At 42.1% G+C, this 14,797-nt stretch overlaps 1 protein-coding gene across 3 annotated transcripts in view; it reads right to left on the bottom strand.

Moving 5' to 3' along the window:
- The window catches only part of ANO4 (anoctamin 4), a 324,825-nt gene that overhangs the window by 114,620 nt on the left and 195,408 nt on the right, over positions 1-14,797 (bottom strand). For all 3 annotated transcript variants that reach the window (XM_075934238.2, XM_075934244.2, XM_075934250.2), the window contains one exon: positions 13,464-13,622. In XM_075934238.2, coding sequence (XP_075790353.2) covers positions 13,464-13,622 — 159 coding nt within the window. The remainder of the gene's footprint in view (positions 1-13,463; positions 13,623-14,797) is intronic.

Genomic DNA, 14,797 nt, shown 5'->3' with positions numbered 1-14,797 from the left:
GCTTAACATCACTTCAAATGCGCTTGCCATGAAAAAAGTAGAAATTGCAGTGAGATCATTCGGAATTACTATCAATGAAACTGAAACAACATCCTCTGACTGGGATAACACAACACAGAGGCAGATGATGCATAAATAGTCCCATGGGAGAGTTTTGTATGGCTATGGTCTAATTTCAGAGGTTTCAAGAGACACCATAACAGCCGGCATTGAATGAATATGGATTTGATTAATCTGGGACAGAAACCTGCAACAAAATATTTTTTTTCTTCTTGATTTAAATGTTTTTTTATGAGTGTAACAGAGTTACGGTTTCTTCCCAAGTGAAAGGCACTAAAGAAATGTGAAATATTAATTATGTGAAGGTTTACAAAAGCATATGCCTAAAATCCAAATGGACATGAACAAGAGGCTGGCTTTTTACACACTTGCAAATATGTTTACCTGATCAGGACACTTCCTAGGGGTAACCATGGTTGTGCCTCACCATTACCTACCCATAGTGTGAAGTCGTCTTGTCTGTGACGGGTGTGCATCCTGACTCCACCAGCCTTTGGCAACCCAAGCATTGCCTTTTAGGTTTCAATAGGCCTCACTCTCTCTGCACAGGTTGGCAAAGAGAATCTTACATTCCCCGAAATTCCCTTGGCCACCGAACATTCAGAGAATTACCCAGGCCTGCTGTTTATCAAGGGACTAAACATCACAGCTTACTGTATCTTAAAACACAATTCTTCTTAACATTCCGTGCTTAGACAGACGTAGAGTAAAAACAATAACTACTTTATCAAAGAAGAGAGATATTCAAGTGATAGTAAGAATATTGGAAACAAATCGTTACATATAAACCTAAATCATATGTTCTATAGAGTACATTTAACTTCCAAGGCATTCCTCTATCTCCTACAAGATAGCTTACCCCAAGTTCTTTGTCCAGGGCTGTCAATCACTTTCTTCTCATAGGGCCAATTCCATTGACAGTTTGCCATCAGAGATTTAAGGAATCTTCAGGGGTTTATCTACTTCAAATTTACAGTTTCAAAAGTACCTTGCATTATCCCAACAGAATAACTCCTGGGCTGTGTCTAGACTGGCAAGTTTTTCCTCAAAAGCAGCTGCTTTTGTGAAAAAACTTGCCAGCTGTCTACACTGGCCGCTTGAATTTCCGCAAGAACACTGACTTCCTACTGTCTGAAATCAGTGCTTCTTGCGGAGATACTATGCTGCTCCCGTTCGGGCAAAAGTCCTTTTGCGCAAAGCTTTTGCACAAAAGGGCCAGTGTAGACAGCTCAGATTTGTTTTAAGTGAAAATGGCGATTGGAGCTTTTTTGCGCAAAAGCGCGTCTAGATTGGCACGGACGCGTTTCCGCAAAAAGTGCTTTTGCGGAAAAGCATCCGTGCCAATCTAGACGCTCTTTTCTGCAAATGCTTTTAACGGAAAACTAAAGTATTCCACAAGCATTTGTGGAAAATCATGCCAGTCTAGACGTAGCCCTGCTGTTTACCATTTCCTGTTAATTTCTTATCTTTGAAGTGTCCACAATCCTTCATTATCCTTCAGCCCAGACTTCTGAGTAGAATAGGGTTGCCAGATACTTTCACCAAAAATCCCAAACATGGCGGGACATGGTAAAGTCCCCGCCGGCCTTCTGTCCGGTATTTTCTGGGTTTTTTTTAAACTGAACAGAAGACACAATTACTGGATTGTCCAGGCAAAAACCAGACACCTGGCAACTTCAGAGTGGAAGCCCATTATGAACCGTACAATATTTAATTTACATGTAAACAGGCAGATAAGCATTCCTTCTGTGAAAGAGAACTTGTTTTCACCTTTGTTGTTGACTAGGCCCTACACACAAACCTTAAGAACACAATTTTCAGTGTGCACACAACTCCCTATACAATGTTCATACATGCATTTCACAATGATATGGGTGACCAGTGTGACTCTGGCTCTTATTAGAGTGTCTGCTCCTACAACAGTCTGGTAAACTAGAATGTAAATACCAGACACAGGGGATCCCTGTAATCCTTTTACATACCTAATGCCCTCTGCTAGTTGGCATGAGGAGGTCTCTGGGTCCCACTGATATCAAACTACACTGTTGCATATGAGGAAACAATACATGTCAAAACATTAACTTTTCATTTTGTACAGTGGGAGCTGAAAGCATCCAAACCTTATTTAACACTGCTAAGAGCTAAATGTCTCAAGTGCCCTATACTACTTTTAGCACTGCAGACAGGTTTTCTATGGGTGTAGCAGATTTTACCAAAGGACTTTCTCTGTGATATGCAGCAAATGTAGAGAATGAAAACAACTCATCACCATTTCAGACTTATTTCACATTAGTCAGTTTTGAAGGAGGAAATATGCCTAATGAATTGCCTGGTAAATATTCATATTTGCTTTTAGAGGCATTGCAGATGGTATTGAAGAAACACTGCTTTGACATTGAAAAAGGCAATTTATTTTCTCTCCAACAATTATTCTTACAAATTTAACAAAAAACACAAAGATTTCAGACAGAACCATTACAGCTTCAACTTATGACAGAAAGGGATATACCAACAGACAGCAGAAGCTTAGGGTGACAGACAGCTAGCTAGCCAGAGCTCTGCTACTATAGCCTGGCTGAAAAGGCCAATTGCAGCCAGCTGAGCAAGCCCAGGCCTGACGGGCTAATGGAAACTGTGGGCCTCGTTAGCCAGAGGCTTATATAAGGCAGCCAGAGGGGCAGTGAAAGGGGAGGAGTGAGAAGCTAGAGAGTGGCTGTGTGCATGTTCCCCAGGCAGGAGAGTTAGTTGCTGTTGAAAACGAAACTGTAAATAGAAAGTGGTGGGAAATTGGCACTGACAATAAAAAACATGGGTCACTGCCCGGAAAGGGTTTCTGGTAGATCTGTAGACAGAGAAGGAGACCTAGGGCGAGAGGCCTGAGTGAGGGCCTTACTACACTAGTCATTTAAACCTTGATTGTCCAAAGCTGCTTCTCATAGGGAAAACCCCATTAAAGTTAACAGGGCTCTGCATGAGCAAAAGCAACACAAAACAGCTTGCAAGCAGGAACAGATTTACTATGAAACAACAGGGGTACTGCAAAATACAGGCCAAATCTCAACTGACAACCTGCCTCCAACTCCCGTCAGATGGTACCATGGAGCTCAGACGGAAAGGCTGCCGGCTTGCCAAGGCCGTTGGCACCATGCCTCTCCCGGAAGCAGACAGCTGTTGTCATGTTTCTGTGCAACCCTAGCAAGGGGGGGAGGCAGTTCCCCTTGCCGCTCCCCACACCAGGCAGTTCACAAAGACCCATATCTCTTGCTGCCCTCCTCTCCCCAAGGGACAGAGACTTGACAGCATCAGAGCTAAGGCTGCTTCCTGCCTCCCTGCCTGTGTGCTGTGCCGCTCCTAGAAGCATCCAGCCCCTGGGGAGGGTATCTCCACACACTGCCCCCACCCCAAGCACCGACTCTGCAGCTCCTATTGGCTGAGAACTGCAGTCAATGGATGCTGGGGGGACAGCACCACAGGGGTGTGCTAGTCGCATTGGGAGCAGGGCCACTCAAGAGAAGTGTAGTCCCCCAACCCAATCCTGCACACTAACCCCCAGCCCACACCCAAACTTCCTTCCAGAGCCTCCTCCTGCACCCCAACCTTCTGCCCCACTCAAGGCATCTCACTTTATTTTCATTTGCCTCCTATATGATGAGAATGAAGAAAAAAATAGAATGAAAAATGGGGGGAGGGAGGATAAGAGCGAATGTTCTTTTTCTTGGCAGGGTCTCAAGGGGAGGCAACCTGAAAAGGAAGCATGGTGCAGAGAAGGGTAACTACCAAAGAAACACAAGGGCTACGTCTACACTGGCGTGATTTTCTGGAAATGCTTCAAACGGAACAGTTTTCCGTTATAAGTATTTCCAGAAAAAGCGCGTCTACATTGGCACGATGCTTTTCCGGAAAAGCACTTTTTCCGGAAAAGCGTCCGTGCCAATGTAGACGCGCTTTTCCGTAAAAAAGCCCTGATCGTCTTTTTCGCGATCGGGGCTTTTTTGCGGAAAAGAAATCTGTGCTGTCTACACTGGCCCTTTTCCGGAACAGTTTTCTGGAAAAGGACTTTTGCCCGAACGGGAGCAGCATAGTTTTTCCGGAAAAGCACAGATGATTTTACAGTAGATCGTCAGTGTTTTTCTGGAAATTCAAGGGGCCAGTGTAGACAGCTGGCAAGTTATTCCAGAAAAGCGGCTGATTTTCCGGAGTAAGTGGCCAGTGTAGACACAGCCAAGAGGTGGAGCTATGTCTAGACGGGAGGAAAGATGGCTATGAAGAATCCCTTCCACCTACACAGCCACCAACTGTGGTTTGCACAAAGACTCTGCGAGGATGGGTTGGTTGTCTTAAGTGTCTCTTCCTGCCCCCTCCTTTTTTTTTTTTGACTGAGGACTTTTAGCAGCTGTGCTATCCTTGGGATTGCTGGTCCTGGTGATACTCTGAGGAGCTGTCTTTGACAATTACTTTTAAATGGTTTAACTCGCTTTGTTCCAAATCTATCCAAAAACCCTTTCAGTCTTTTGCAGTTGGTAGCCAGCCATTTTCCCTCTCCTCCTCCCTCTCTTCTTCTCCAGGACAGCTGGAATTCACAAAGGTTTTTAGGAACCCAGATCCCATTGATTTCAAGGAGAGTTAGGCACCTTTTGTGAAGTCTACCCAATGGCAACAGCAGGACATGCTTCTTTAAAAAGACTACCACAAGGCTATGTCTACACTGGTGGCTTCTTGCGCAAGAACATCTTGCGCAAGGGTTCTTGTGCAAGAAGTCTTGCGCAAGAACACATCCACACTGCCATGTGCAAGCTGTGCTTTTGTGCAAGAGCGCCCATGGCAGCGTAGACGCTCTCTTGCGCAAGAAAGCTCTGATGGCCATTTTAGCCATAGGGCTTTCTTGCGCAAGAAATCCCTGCCGAGCATCCACACTGCCCTCTTGTGAAAGAGCTTCTGCGCAAGCGGGCTTACACCTGATAAAAAAGAGCGTAGTGCTTGCATAACAAGCCCTCTCTTACCATGCCATACTGTAAATTTCCTTGCGCAAGAGCTGGTGGGCAGTGTGGATGCTCTGCAGATTCTTGCACAAGAACGGCTGTACTTGTGCAAGAAGCTGCAAATGTAGACTTAGCCTAGCAGATTTACAAGCAGCTGTGACACACAGGGTGCTTGAACACAGCAGGGCTTAACTCAAAATAAGCTATGCAAATTGAGCTACATCAATTGCATAGCTTATTTCAGAATAGCTTGTTTCAAAATAGGGAACGTCTACAAAGCACTTATTTCAAAATAGAGCACTCTTCCTCTGACTTCCCTTACTCCTCATACAATGAAGGTTATAGGAGTCAGAGTAAGAAGTCCTCCAGCTTGACGGTATTTCAACATTATTTCAAAATAACTGCCTGCTGTGTAGACATGGCTTAAGTTATTTAGAAATAATGTTGCTGTGTAGAAGTACCCACAGACTACTAATGGCGCCAAACATTTTGATGAATTTCAGGAGTCTATAGACTTGATTGATACAAATCAGGAGAGGAACACTCAGATCCACAGAAGTAAATGGCTTTCTTTGGGAGCACTCAGGATATAGTGAGATGATTCTAAATTAAATGGTAAAAATAGGCGTGACTTATTTGGATGATATCTGATTACAACCGACTGAGGAAAAATTCAGTTATTCCATTGAGAAAGTCTTTCCTTAAATAAAAATAAGTTTAGGAAGGTGATATCAAGGTAAGGTGAAGAAGTCCAGAATATTAGTTTTCTAAAGTGTTTATCTGATTTTTATTTCTTGTTGATATTTTTTGTTCCTCTCATGTATAATGTGATTTTGCTGTCAAAAAATAAATAGAGAAATTAAGAATTTTTAAAACAAAAAAAAAATATTCAGGTCATAGTAGTACAAGTTGAACTTCTGTAAACTGGGACTCACTGGTCCAGAAGGTCCATGGATCTTCCAGGACCAGAGAGTCCAGTGGAGGTCTGGCGTTTGGGCTTCCCACAGCTGGGCTGCCCAGTGGGACCGGGAGCCTGGTGCGTGTCAGCTGGGCTGCCTGGTTTAGCAGGGTATGGAGGAGGAAACTGGCCGGGTAGCAGGGCTGGTGGTAGGATGGCGGAGGCTGGGACCTGGCTGGGATGCCAGTGGCTGGTTCAGGGCTTGGGAGTGCAGCAGGAGGAGGCCAGATATGACACCCTTTGGTGAAGCAAAATCCTTCATCTGAGACCAATCAGGTCCCGAGGGTGCCGGACCAGGGACATCCAACCTGTAATTTGGCAGCGAGTTTTCTATTTAGGGCAGGATATTTTATTATCAATATATGTTTATTACTAGCTAAAGTAGAAGCTGAATCTTATGTTTCAAGAAGTAACTGTTTTTGAAGTCAAATGTACGAAGGCGTGACAAGAAATCCTCTTATTTGAGAAAGCCATCAATTTTTTTCATAAAGGCACAATCCAATTTACCAGGTGGCTGAGTACTGAGGAGTATAATTAGTGTAATAGATTTATGCTTTTGGATGTTGGAATTAAATTGTTATCGTTGCTCCTGAGAACTGCATCTGTTGACGTAATTAGGTAGAATGTGTTCCAACAGGGACACAATGCACTGTTAAAGGTGCATTTGGCATGATTTCCAGAGATAAAATGATCAGGACATATTACTAGGTTTATCGGTTAATCATTTATTGACTACACGCACTCTCCAACTTGCAAGCTCTGGCATGGGGAGAAGTGGGAGCTTATGCCCATGGAGAACTGGCTTTTAAACTAGCTCCCCACAAGCAGTGGATCCCCAGAGCCACCTACCCTCTACACTGATGCGTCTGATGGAGAGGCAGCAGAGTGGAGAGTGAGGGGGGCAGGTGGGAGCTAGTACACGTGGCTAGCTAGCTTTTAAGCCAGCTCCTCATGTGTATCGGGTCACGTGGAGTCACTCCTTCCCCTGCTCTATGAAAGGCAGCAGCATGGGGAGGGGGGTAGGCAGGAGCCAGTACATGTTCCGGCTCTACAGAGCCACCTGCCGCCTCCCCCACCCCCAGCTGCCTCCTACAGATGCAGGGGAGGCCAGCATAGTCTTTGTCCATGGGGAGCTCGGGCCCCCTGTGGTATGGGGCTGCTGCTGTGGAACAGCTTCTGTCTGAGGGGACCCGGGCTTGTGGTGGACAGAGGCTGCTCTAAGGGATGCTGGCACAGTCTCTGTCCATGGGGGGGCTCAACCCCCTTATGCTGCTGCCTCTCTACCAGAGGCAGCAGTTCAAGGTGACAGAGGGCTCTCCTACAGTGGGGCTGGGAGTGCACTGGCTACCGTCCCCGGGGACTATCGAATAGCTGTGTAACCACTAAAATTTGATGAAGTTACACAATTATTCAATTAATTGACATCTGACATTCTGAGTTCTGAGAGATTTGACTTCAAACCTATTTCTGCCAGATTCAAAGTGTTTGTTTTCTAAATACTTGAATGTTTTACTTTCAATTTTAGACATCAGCTATTAAACAGACATAAAATACACAAGGTTCTAGAGGAGAAAGAATTATAACAACTGTATTTCTTAAAAATTTATATGTGGGCATATTTATTCTAATTAAAAATATACCTCGGTACTGTGCTATAGTTAGCATCCTCCAGTTGCAGCACTTCAAAACGTGACATTCGTATATGAAATTCAAGGCAAAGGTCAGCAAGCCAAATTTTAAAACACAAAGGTTCAAAGTCAATAACGGAACCATAAGTCATCAGCTTGTCACACACAGAATTCTCATCGAAACCAGCAGGAATTCTGCACACTGAACTACTGCAGGATCAAGATTCCGAAACTAACAGCTCTCTATTTTAGTCTGTTATCTTTATTTAGCTCTGAAGGCCTTCTTGGTAGACAGTGTCAAATTTTAAACAGGGATAAGAAAAGTAGAGAGATGGTAACTTCAAAAGATAAGTGCAATGTTTTAATATTAGTGCTCAACAATGAATATTTCACAAAGGAGTCAGTGCTGTTCCTTTTACATTGAAAGCTCTATGTAAACTTATTAATACAATTTACAACTGATGTCTGACAGACTTAATAAATATGTGGTTCTAAAATTGCCAAAGGAATGTTACTTTAAACTGTTTTGCCTACAAGGCATACTGAGAGATTATTTGAAAAGCTTTTATGTTTGAATATAAAAGGTTTACATGAGCAGAATGGGGTTTTGTCATTTAGGAAATAGCTTCCATACAAGTACATGTCTAACTGGCTGGCAAAGGATTTCATTCTTTATGGCTCTCTCAGCAGCATGCTTCCCCCAGTTCAGGCTTTGTTAAACCTCATTCACATTGTCACTTCATTGCATCCATGAAAGGGGAAGAATCAAATACAGCTACAAGTGAATATTGTTGCAGGTAACTATGATCACATCCTAGGCCTCACCAGTAAGAGAGTATCTGGTGGTGGGTAAATAACTCCCAAAGGGGGAGACTGTTACTTGCTTTATGCAGGGGAATAAGAGAAAATAAGGCGACCCTTACTCTGTTGCATCATCTGTCTGCACAGGGAATGGAGTAATAGAGGAACCCTATCAGGAGAGTTGTATAGAGGATGATAATTCAATTTTGTGGCAGCTTTTGATATTGGTCTTAGCTTGGCAGTGGAACCAAAACAAACCTTTAGAATGTTTTAGTGAAAAAAAACAGAGGCAGAGTCTTTGCTATTTAATCAAAACTTGAGCTTCTTGAGCACAAGACTCACGTGCTATCGTCTGGTGGTTAAGGGCACTGGGATGTAGAAGAACCATGTTCAAGCCTTTGCTCTGCCTGATTCTGAGTAAAATTTTCCAATCCAGGCCACTCTGAAGAGGGCAGATCAGAAACTTGAACTTGGGACTCACACTCCAACGACCAGACTATAGAGCAGCGGTTCCCAAACTTTTCCAGATGGGGACCCATTTTAACAATTCAGGAAGACTTGGTGACCCAAGGCAATTAAAAAATGGGGGGAAGAGAGGGGGCAGAGCCACCTGTGGCTACACTTGGTGACCCTTTTGAAATGTAATAGCGACCCATATTTGGGTCCCAACCCATAGGTTGGGAAACCCTGCTATACAGGATGAATGTAGCACATTTGATCTCTGCTGACTGGCATGCTCAGGAACCAAAATTCCTTCTCAATGAAAGCCTTGTCAAAAAGTTTTGGCTTCAATGCAATTTGACCAGCTCTCTGAGGCTGCTGCTCCTGCCCACCCACAGGTTCAGAAATACTATAAGAAGGATGCCATTTTCAGAGTGACTCAATGTTAAAGCCTAGAGAATTCAAAGGATTCTAGTAGGCATTTTGCTTGCATTTCCAGGGAGGCTTGCTTTTCTTTAACTAAGGCAATGTTAGAGCTCTGTCCACCAAATCAGCACAACTGTACCGTAAGGGCTCAGTCTTGCAATCCTTGGCCTTTGAAAGCTCTCCCTATGCTCCAAGTAGCATAGGGATTGTTAGACTATTGAGTCTAACAAGTTCATAGAGTCTGCAGTAGACAAATACTCTACTATACAATACACTCAGCCACAAAAAATGTTATGGAATAATTACAATTTCATCCAGGAAATACTAAAATATTACACAAGAAGATCAGGATAACCTTGAAAATGGGAGTATTAGAAACAAGATGCAATAGTATGAAGTCATGTATTTAGAACAACAAGAAATGTTGCTGTAATCTGGGGACATGTCAGTTAGAAATGACAGAAGAAAGACCGGAGTGTATTGGTTGATCACAGAAAGACTATGAGCTGCCAATATTATGTGGCCATGAAAAAGTTTTCTGACAGTACACTACGCCTCTCCTTCTCTCTGCATTTGTGGTTTAACTTTTGCATTTTATGCTATTTGTCTTACTGGTTCAAAAATTGCCTCCACAAGCTTGAGTCATTTGCATTTGTCAGGGTAGCCAGTATCTCATCCTTTCACTGCAGTGTTTCTGGTGAATTTGGTTTCAAAGTTGTAGTCTGAATAGCCTGCAAAGTCTCCTTTTCAATACTTCATCACAAATTAAACAGGTTAAAGCAGACAGGACAAATGTCAAAATCTCAAAGCAACATCTCAAACAGTCAACTAGCCAGATGAAAAACAATCGAGAGCCAAACAGAAAAGTATCGAATAACAAATGTTCACCTTACTCCAAGATGCATAACTGATATATCTGCTGATATTCAGCAGTCAGAACTGGAGACAGCTGTCACACACATCTTCTCCAACTGTAAATTTTGCTCTCTTCCTACTGGAAGAAGGTTCATTATGTAACAGCAATGAGTACCAGACAAAGCTGCTACTTATACACTCCAGCACTGAAACCCAGATTGATTGGGAACTGTCACCAAAGGACAGGCCCATGCAATTGAAACAAGACACAATCTAGGCATAAACCAGTCATTCCACTGAGTTCAAACTTAGATGTTATCTAAAGTTACTGAATTCTACTCATTTCCTCTGATTGCAATTGAATTAAAATTATTATAAAATATGCACCTTAGGGTTTAATTTAAAGTCAAAGTCATATGTTCTACAAGACTACAAATTTAGATGTTAAAAGTATTTACTAAAGCTATATGTAAACCCTCATTTAGATCTTTCTGAGGCTACATCTACATTGTGGGTTTTTTGCGGAAGAGGAAATGCAAATAGATTGCTCATTTGCATATCTTCTTCCAATCCTTTTTGCAGAAGAGGTTTTTGCAATAAAAAGCCCTGTGTAGGCGGAGCCATTTATTGGGAAAAAAACTCCTTTGTGCAAGATCCCTTATTCCTCAAAAAATGAGGTTAACAGGCTATTGTGCAAAAGGGTTCCTTTCCAACAAATGGTCCAGTCTACACAGGGCTTTTTATTGCAAAAACTTCTTCAGCAAAAAAGGATCGGAGGAAGATAAGCAAATGAGAGCGCGAGATATGCAAATGAGTGCTCCATTTGCATTTCCTCTTCCTCAAAAAACCTGCAGTGTAGACATAGCCTGAGTAAAACAAAATTTATAGATGTTCAATTATTAATTCTAGCAAGAAGTCACACTGGGTCAAACAGCATTAATGAGAAATGTATCTTCCTATCAATGGCCTAATGGAGAAATTGAAATGAATAGTGAGATGGCAGAACATTCAGAGAGAAAGTATATGGTAGACAGTAAAGAGCAAATGCCGATGAAGGTACATTGATTTGAAAGAAGACAACTACATAGTCACCAAAAAAAGAACCGCAAAAATAGATACCAAGTATCTTAAAGGCAAATATTTCCAAAGTTTTCCATGCAAAATACTGAATTTAACTTCCATAATATCTAAAAGATGGGGCCTTTGTAGCTTTTACTATTGATTTCAGTACTATAATAAACCAAAAGCCTGTTTCAGACTTCTCAAAATAAAATGTCTTTAAAACAGAATTATTTGACAGACAGCTCAACAGGCAGGATCTATTCCATGTTCATCTTCTGCTTTGATAAAACTTACTAAGCTACAAAAAAGATTTTCTCATGTTTCCTCTTGACTTTATGTCAGGAAAGAAGATCAGATTTTGTGATCTCATCCTGAATAGATGCGTACTCCTAATATTATGAATTAGCTAATAACAAGTATTAGCTAATAGCAAGTTAACATGATTTTGAATTTCTTCTGTGAAACAGGTCATTGCGAGTACAAGCAAGAAACCTATGTAATAAATACACTGTCATTAAACTACTATTGTGACATGAAGGTTATTTCCTGGATACCTTGATGTACCGGCTACTGGTAAATGTTGATGATTTAATGCTAACCACTATACAATATCCATGTTCTATCAGAAAAAAAAGTTAAAAGGAAGACAGCTATGTGTAGCATTTTCTTTCCTTTCAAAGAAAAAGGCCTCACATTTTCCCCCAGTTAGCATTCAGACAGGAAGCGTGCTGTTCAATGGTATGTGCAGATAAACTACTGGGCTGTGTCTACACTGGGCCACTTATTCCGGAAAATCAGCCGCTTTTCCGGAATAAGCTGCGAGCTGTCTACACTGGCCCTTGAATTTCCGGAAAAGCAACGATGCTCTACTGTACAAAATCAGCCGCTATTCCGGAAAAACTATTCTGCTCCCGCTCGGGCATAAGTCCTTATTCCAGAACACTGTTCCGGAAAAGGGCCAGTGTAGACAGCCCAGTAGTCTTTTCCGGAAAAAAGCCCTGATCGCGAAAATGACGATAGGGGCTCTTTTCCGGAAAAGCGCGTCTACATTGGCCACAGATGCTTTTCCGGAAAAAGGGCTTTTCCGGAAAAGCAGCCTGCCAATGTAGACGCTCCTTTTCCAGAAATACTTATAATGAAAACTATTCTGTTTTAAGCATTTCCGGAAATTCATGCCAGTGTAGACACAGCCCTGGTGTGTGGCTGATCACATGTATTTTAAAATCAGCTAGACAGTGTATAAAGACAGACACACGGTAGGTCAAGAAGGCCTTGAATCTACAAATCCTTGCATGGTGAGATATAGTGGGTATTACTTCAATACATGTGAGAGTACATGAGGCACAAGTAAGGTTAAATACTAGTCACAGCCCTCCACATTGACTGGCAGGGAGTCTGAAGCACCCCTTTATGTACACTTTCTTATTCATAAGTGTAAAAATGAGTGGGGGGAGAGAGACATGTTTAAGCATGTTCCTCATGTTATTAAGCCCCTTACCCATGTATGACTTTTATAAGTTTTACCCCTGCTACATAAGGGTCAAAAAGAAATTTGACAGCATATTTCATGTTAGTTTTTTATATTATGGGTCATAGACATCAGAAATATCACTAGTTCAATGACATTTATATTGCCTACTAATCTCAATTCTGGGGTTAGTTGAGGGCTTGATCACTTAGGTGGTAGAGAAAAAAGTATTCCCTCCACCGCAAGAGTCACTGAATGAAATTCTATGGCCTGTGTAATGCCAGAGAGCAGACAAGATGATTTTAGTGATTCATTCCGGCCTTAAAATCTATAGGCCTGATTCTCATTTACACTCGGATCCTCTTACATGGCTCTGTACACTGATGCACACTTTCAGACCCCCGTTCTCTGACAGAGCAATGTAAGGAGGCCTTGAAGCAGTGATACTCTGACCTCAGTGGTTTAAGAGCCAAATTAGAGATCAACATTACCCAAAAGAACCACAGTAGTGTGAAGTCATTGTTTCATTTACTATCTGTGTATTATTCTCACAGCAAAATGATGGACCAAGTATTCTGCAATTAGTTAATAACAGAGGGTTGGTTCTTAATTAAAATCACAGTGTTTTAATATCATATCCTGCAAAAAGTCACAGAAAACACATTAGAGCTACTTTCAGCTCCAATGTCTCATATTGACTCTCACTGCCTTAGAGTAAATCAGAATCAGGCCCTACAAATCTATATAGCACTATTGTAAAATTTTCATCAGAACAGCTCTCTTACCTCTTTCTCCATCTGCACTCCTTCTGCTCTGATATTTCTTTCAAATACCTCCCTCTTCTCTGCTTGTGGGCTAGATTTTCTGTACACCAGAATGTAGTCAATCCGGCTTTTTCCATCCCTAAAATATAGCCCATTGGATTTGTTCTTATCAGGTACTCCCTGTGAAGAGCAAAAACAATTACCAAAGCATATTTGACTGTCACCATGTGAACCAAAGGAGCTACACATTTCAGTGTGTTTCAGTATAAAAGGCTTGATTGGTAAGAAATCAGGAGAAGCGGGCCAAGTCTTTAAATGATTTGTGTGAGATGTTTCATAGAATTGGTAGCTTTGTCTAGCATCCCATACAAATCTTCTGGATTTGATGGACTCTACTTAAGCAAAAAGGGACTGACCTTCCAGACTCAACACTTGGATGCCTGGTTAGGCAAGCTTTAAGCTTGGTAGGAAAGGGAGATTTCATGTCAATCAAAGTTTGGAAGGAACTTTCAACATACACAATTAAGTAGAAGATGGAGTTATTCTGAAACGAAAGTAGAAGACTTAAGAGCTTAATGCACTAAAATTGTTGTCTACAAAGTAAAAAAACTGGAAGCATTTCAAAGTGATGGTGATTATGACCTCCTGTATTAAGTGTAACTAAATGCCAGTGGGCAGGTCCCTTGTGTGGCAGCAGTGGCTTCAGCAGTCCTCACAAATGACAGAGGACACAAGTTTTGTTTCCACCCCAGCACAGTCCCCCAGATTAATTTTAGAACACTTCAGATCTATTGAACAGACCAGCTAATAAGAGGAGATAACTCACAAGCTATCCTTAGTGATGGACAAAGAAAACACAACTTCTCGACTTCTACATGTAAACAATAGACGTGTTCAAGCATTTGCTACCTTTGCAACAAGCAAACAGATTTATCTTTTTTTTCTTTAGTAAACAGAGATCAACTGAGGCTGATTCCTTCCCAAAAATTTAAAGAACTGGCAAACCAGTCCCTTTTAAAGAGTCAGTTGAGCTGTGGAGTTGAAGTATGTCTTTTATTCCTCACCCATTTTGCCAACACCTCTATCTACAACACACACATTCTCTCTCTCTCGTTCTCTTTCCCACCAGCACCACCCCCTATCAACTGGCAGTCTTAGGCTTTTGTGTAAGTGCAGTTTGTTCCTCAATGTGTGGGAATTGTACACTTCAAAGGCTGAGGTGCCGCAGGAAGGGTGGGACCAGTGGTGGTCCCCTTTGGCTCCACTCACCCTGTGGTGCCTGAGCCTTTGAAATGTACAAGAGCCCTGGGTCTTTCAAAAGCAGAAGCCCTGCAGGGAGTGCACCCACTGGCCCT

The sequence above is a fragment of the Pelodiscus sinensis genome, chromosome 1 (genome assembly GCF_052426305.1).
Source record: "Pelodiscus sinensis isolate ZL-2025 chromosome 1, ASM5242630v1, whole genome shotgun sequence".
In the NCBI taxonomy this organism is placed as follows: domain Eukaryota; kingdom Metazoa; phylum Chordata; order Testudines; family Trionychidae; genus Pelodiscus; species Pelodiscus sinensis.
The sequence above is the reverse complement of the archived record's forward strand: the minus strand, read 5'-3'. Positions and strand labels throughout refer to the sequence as shown.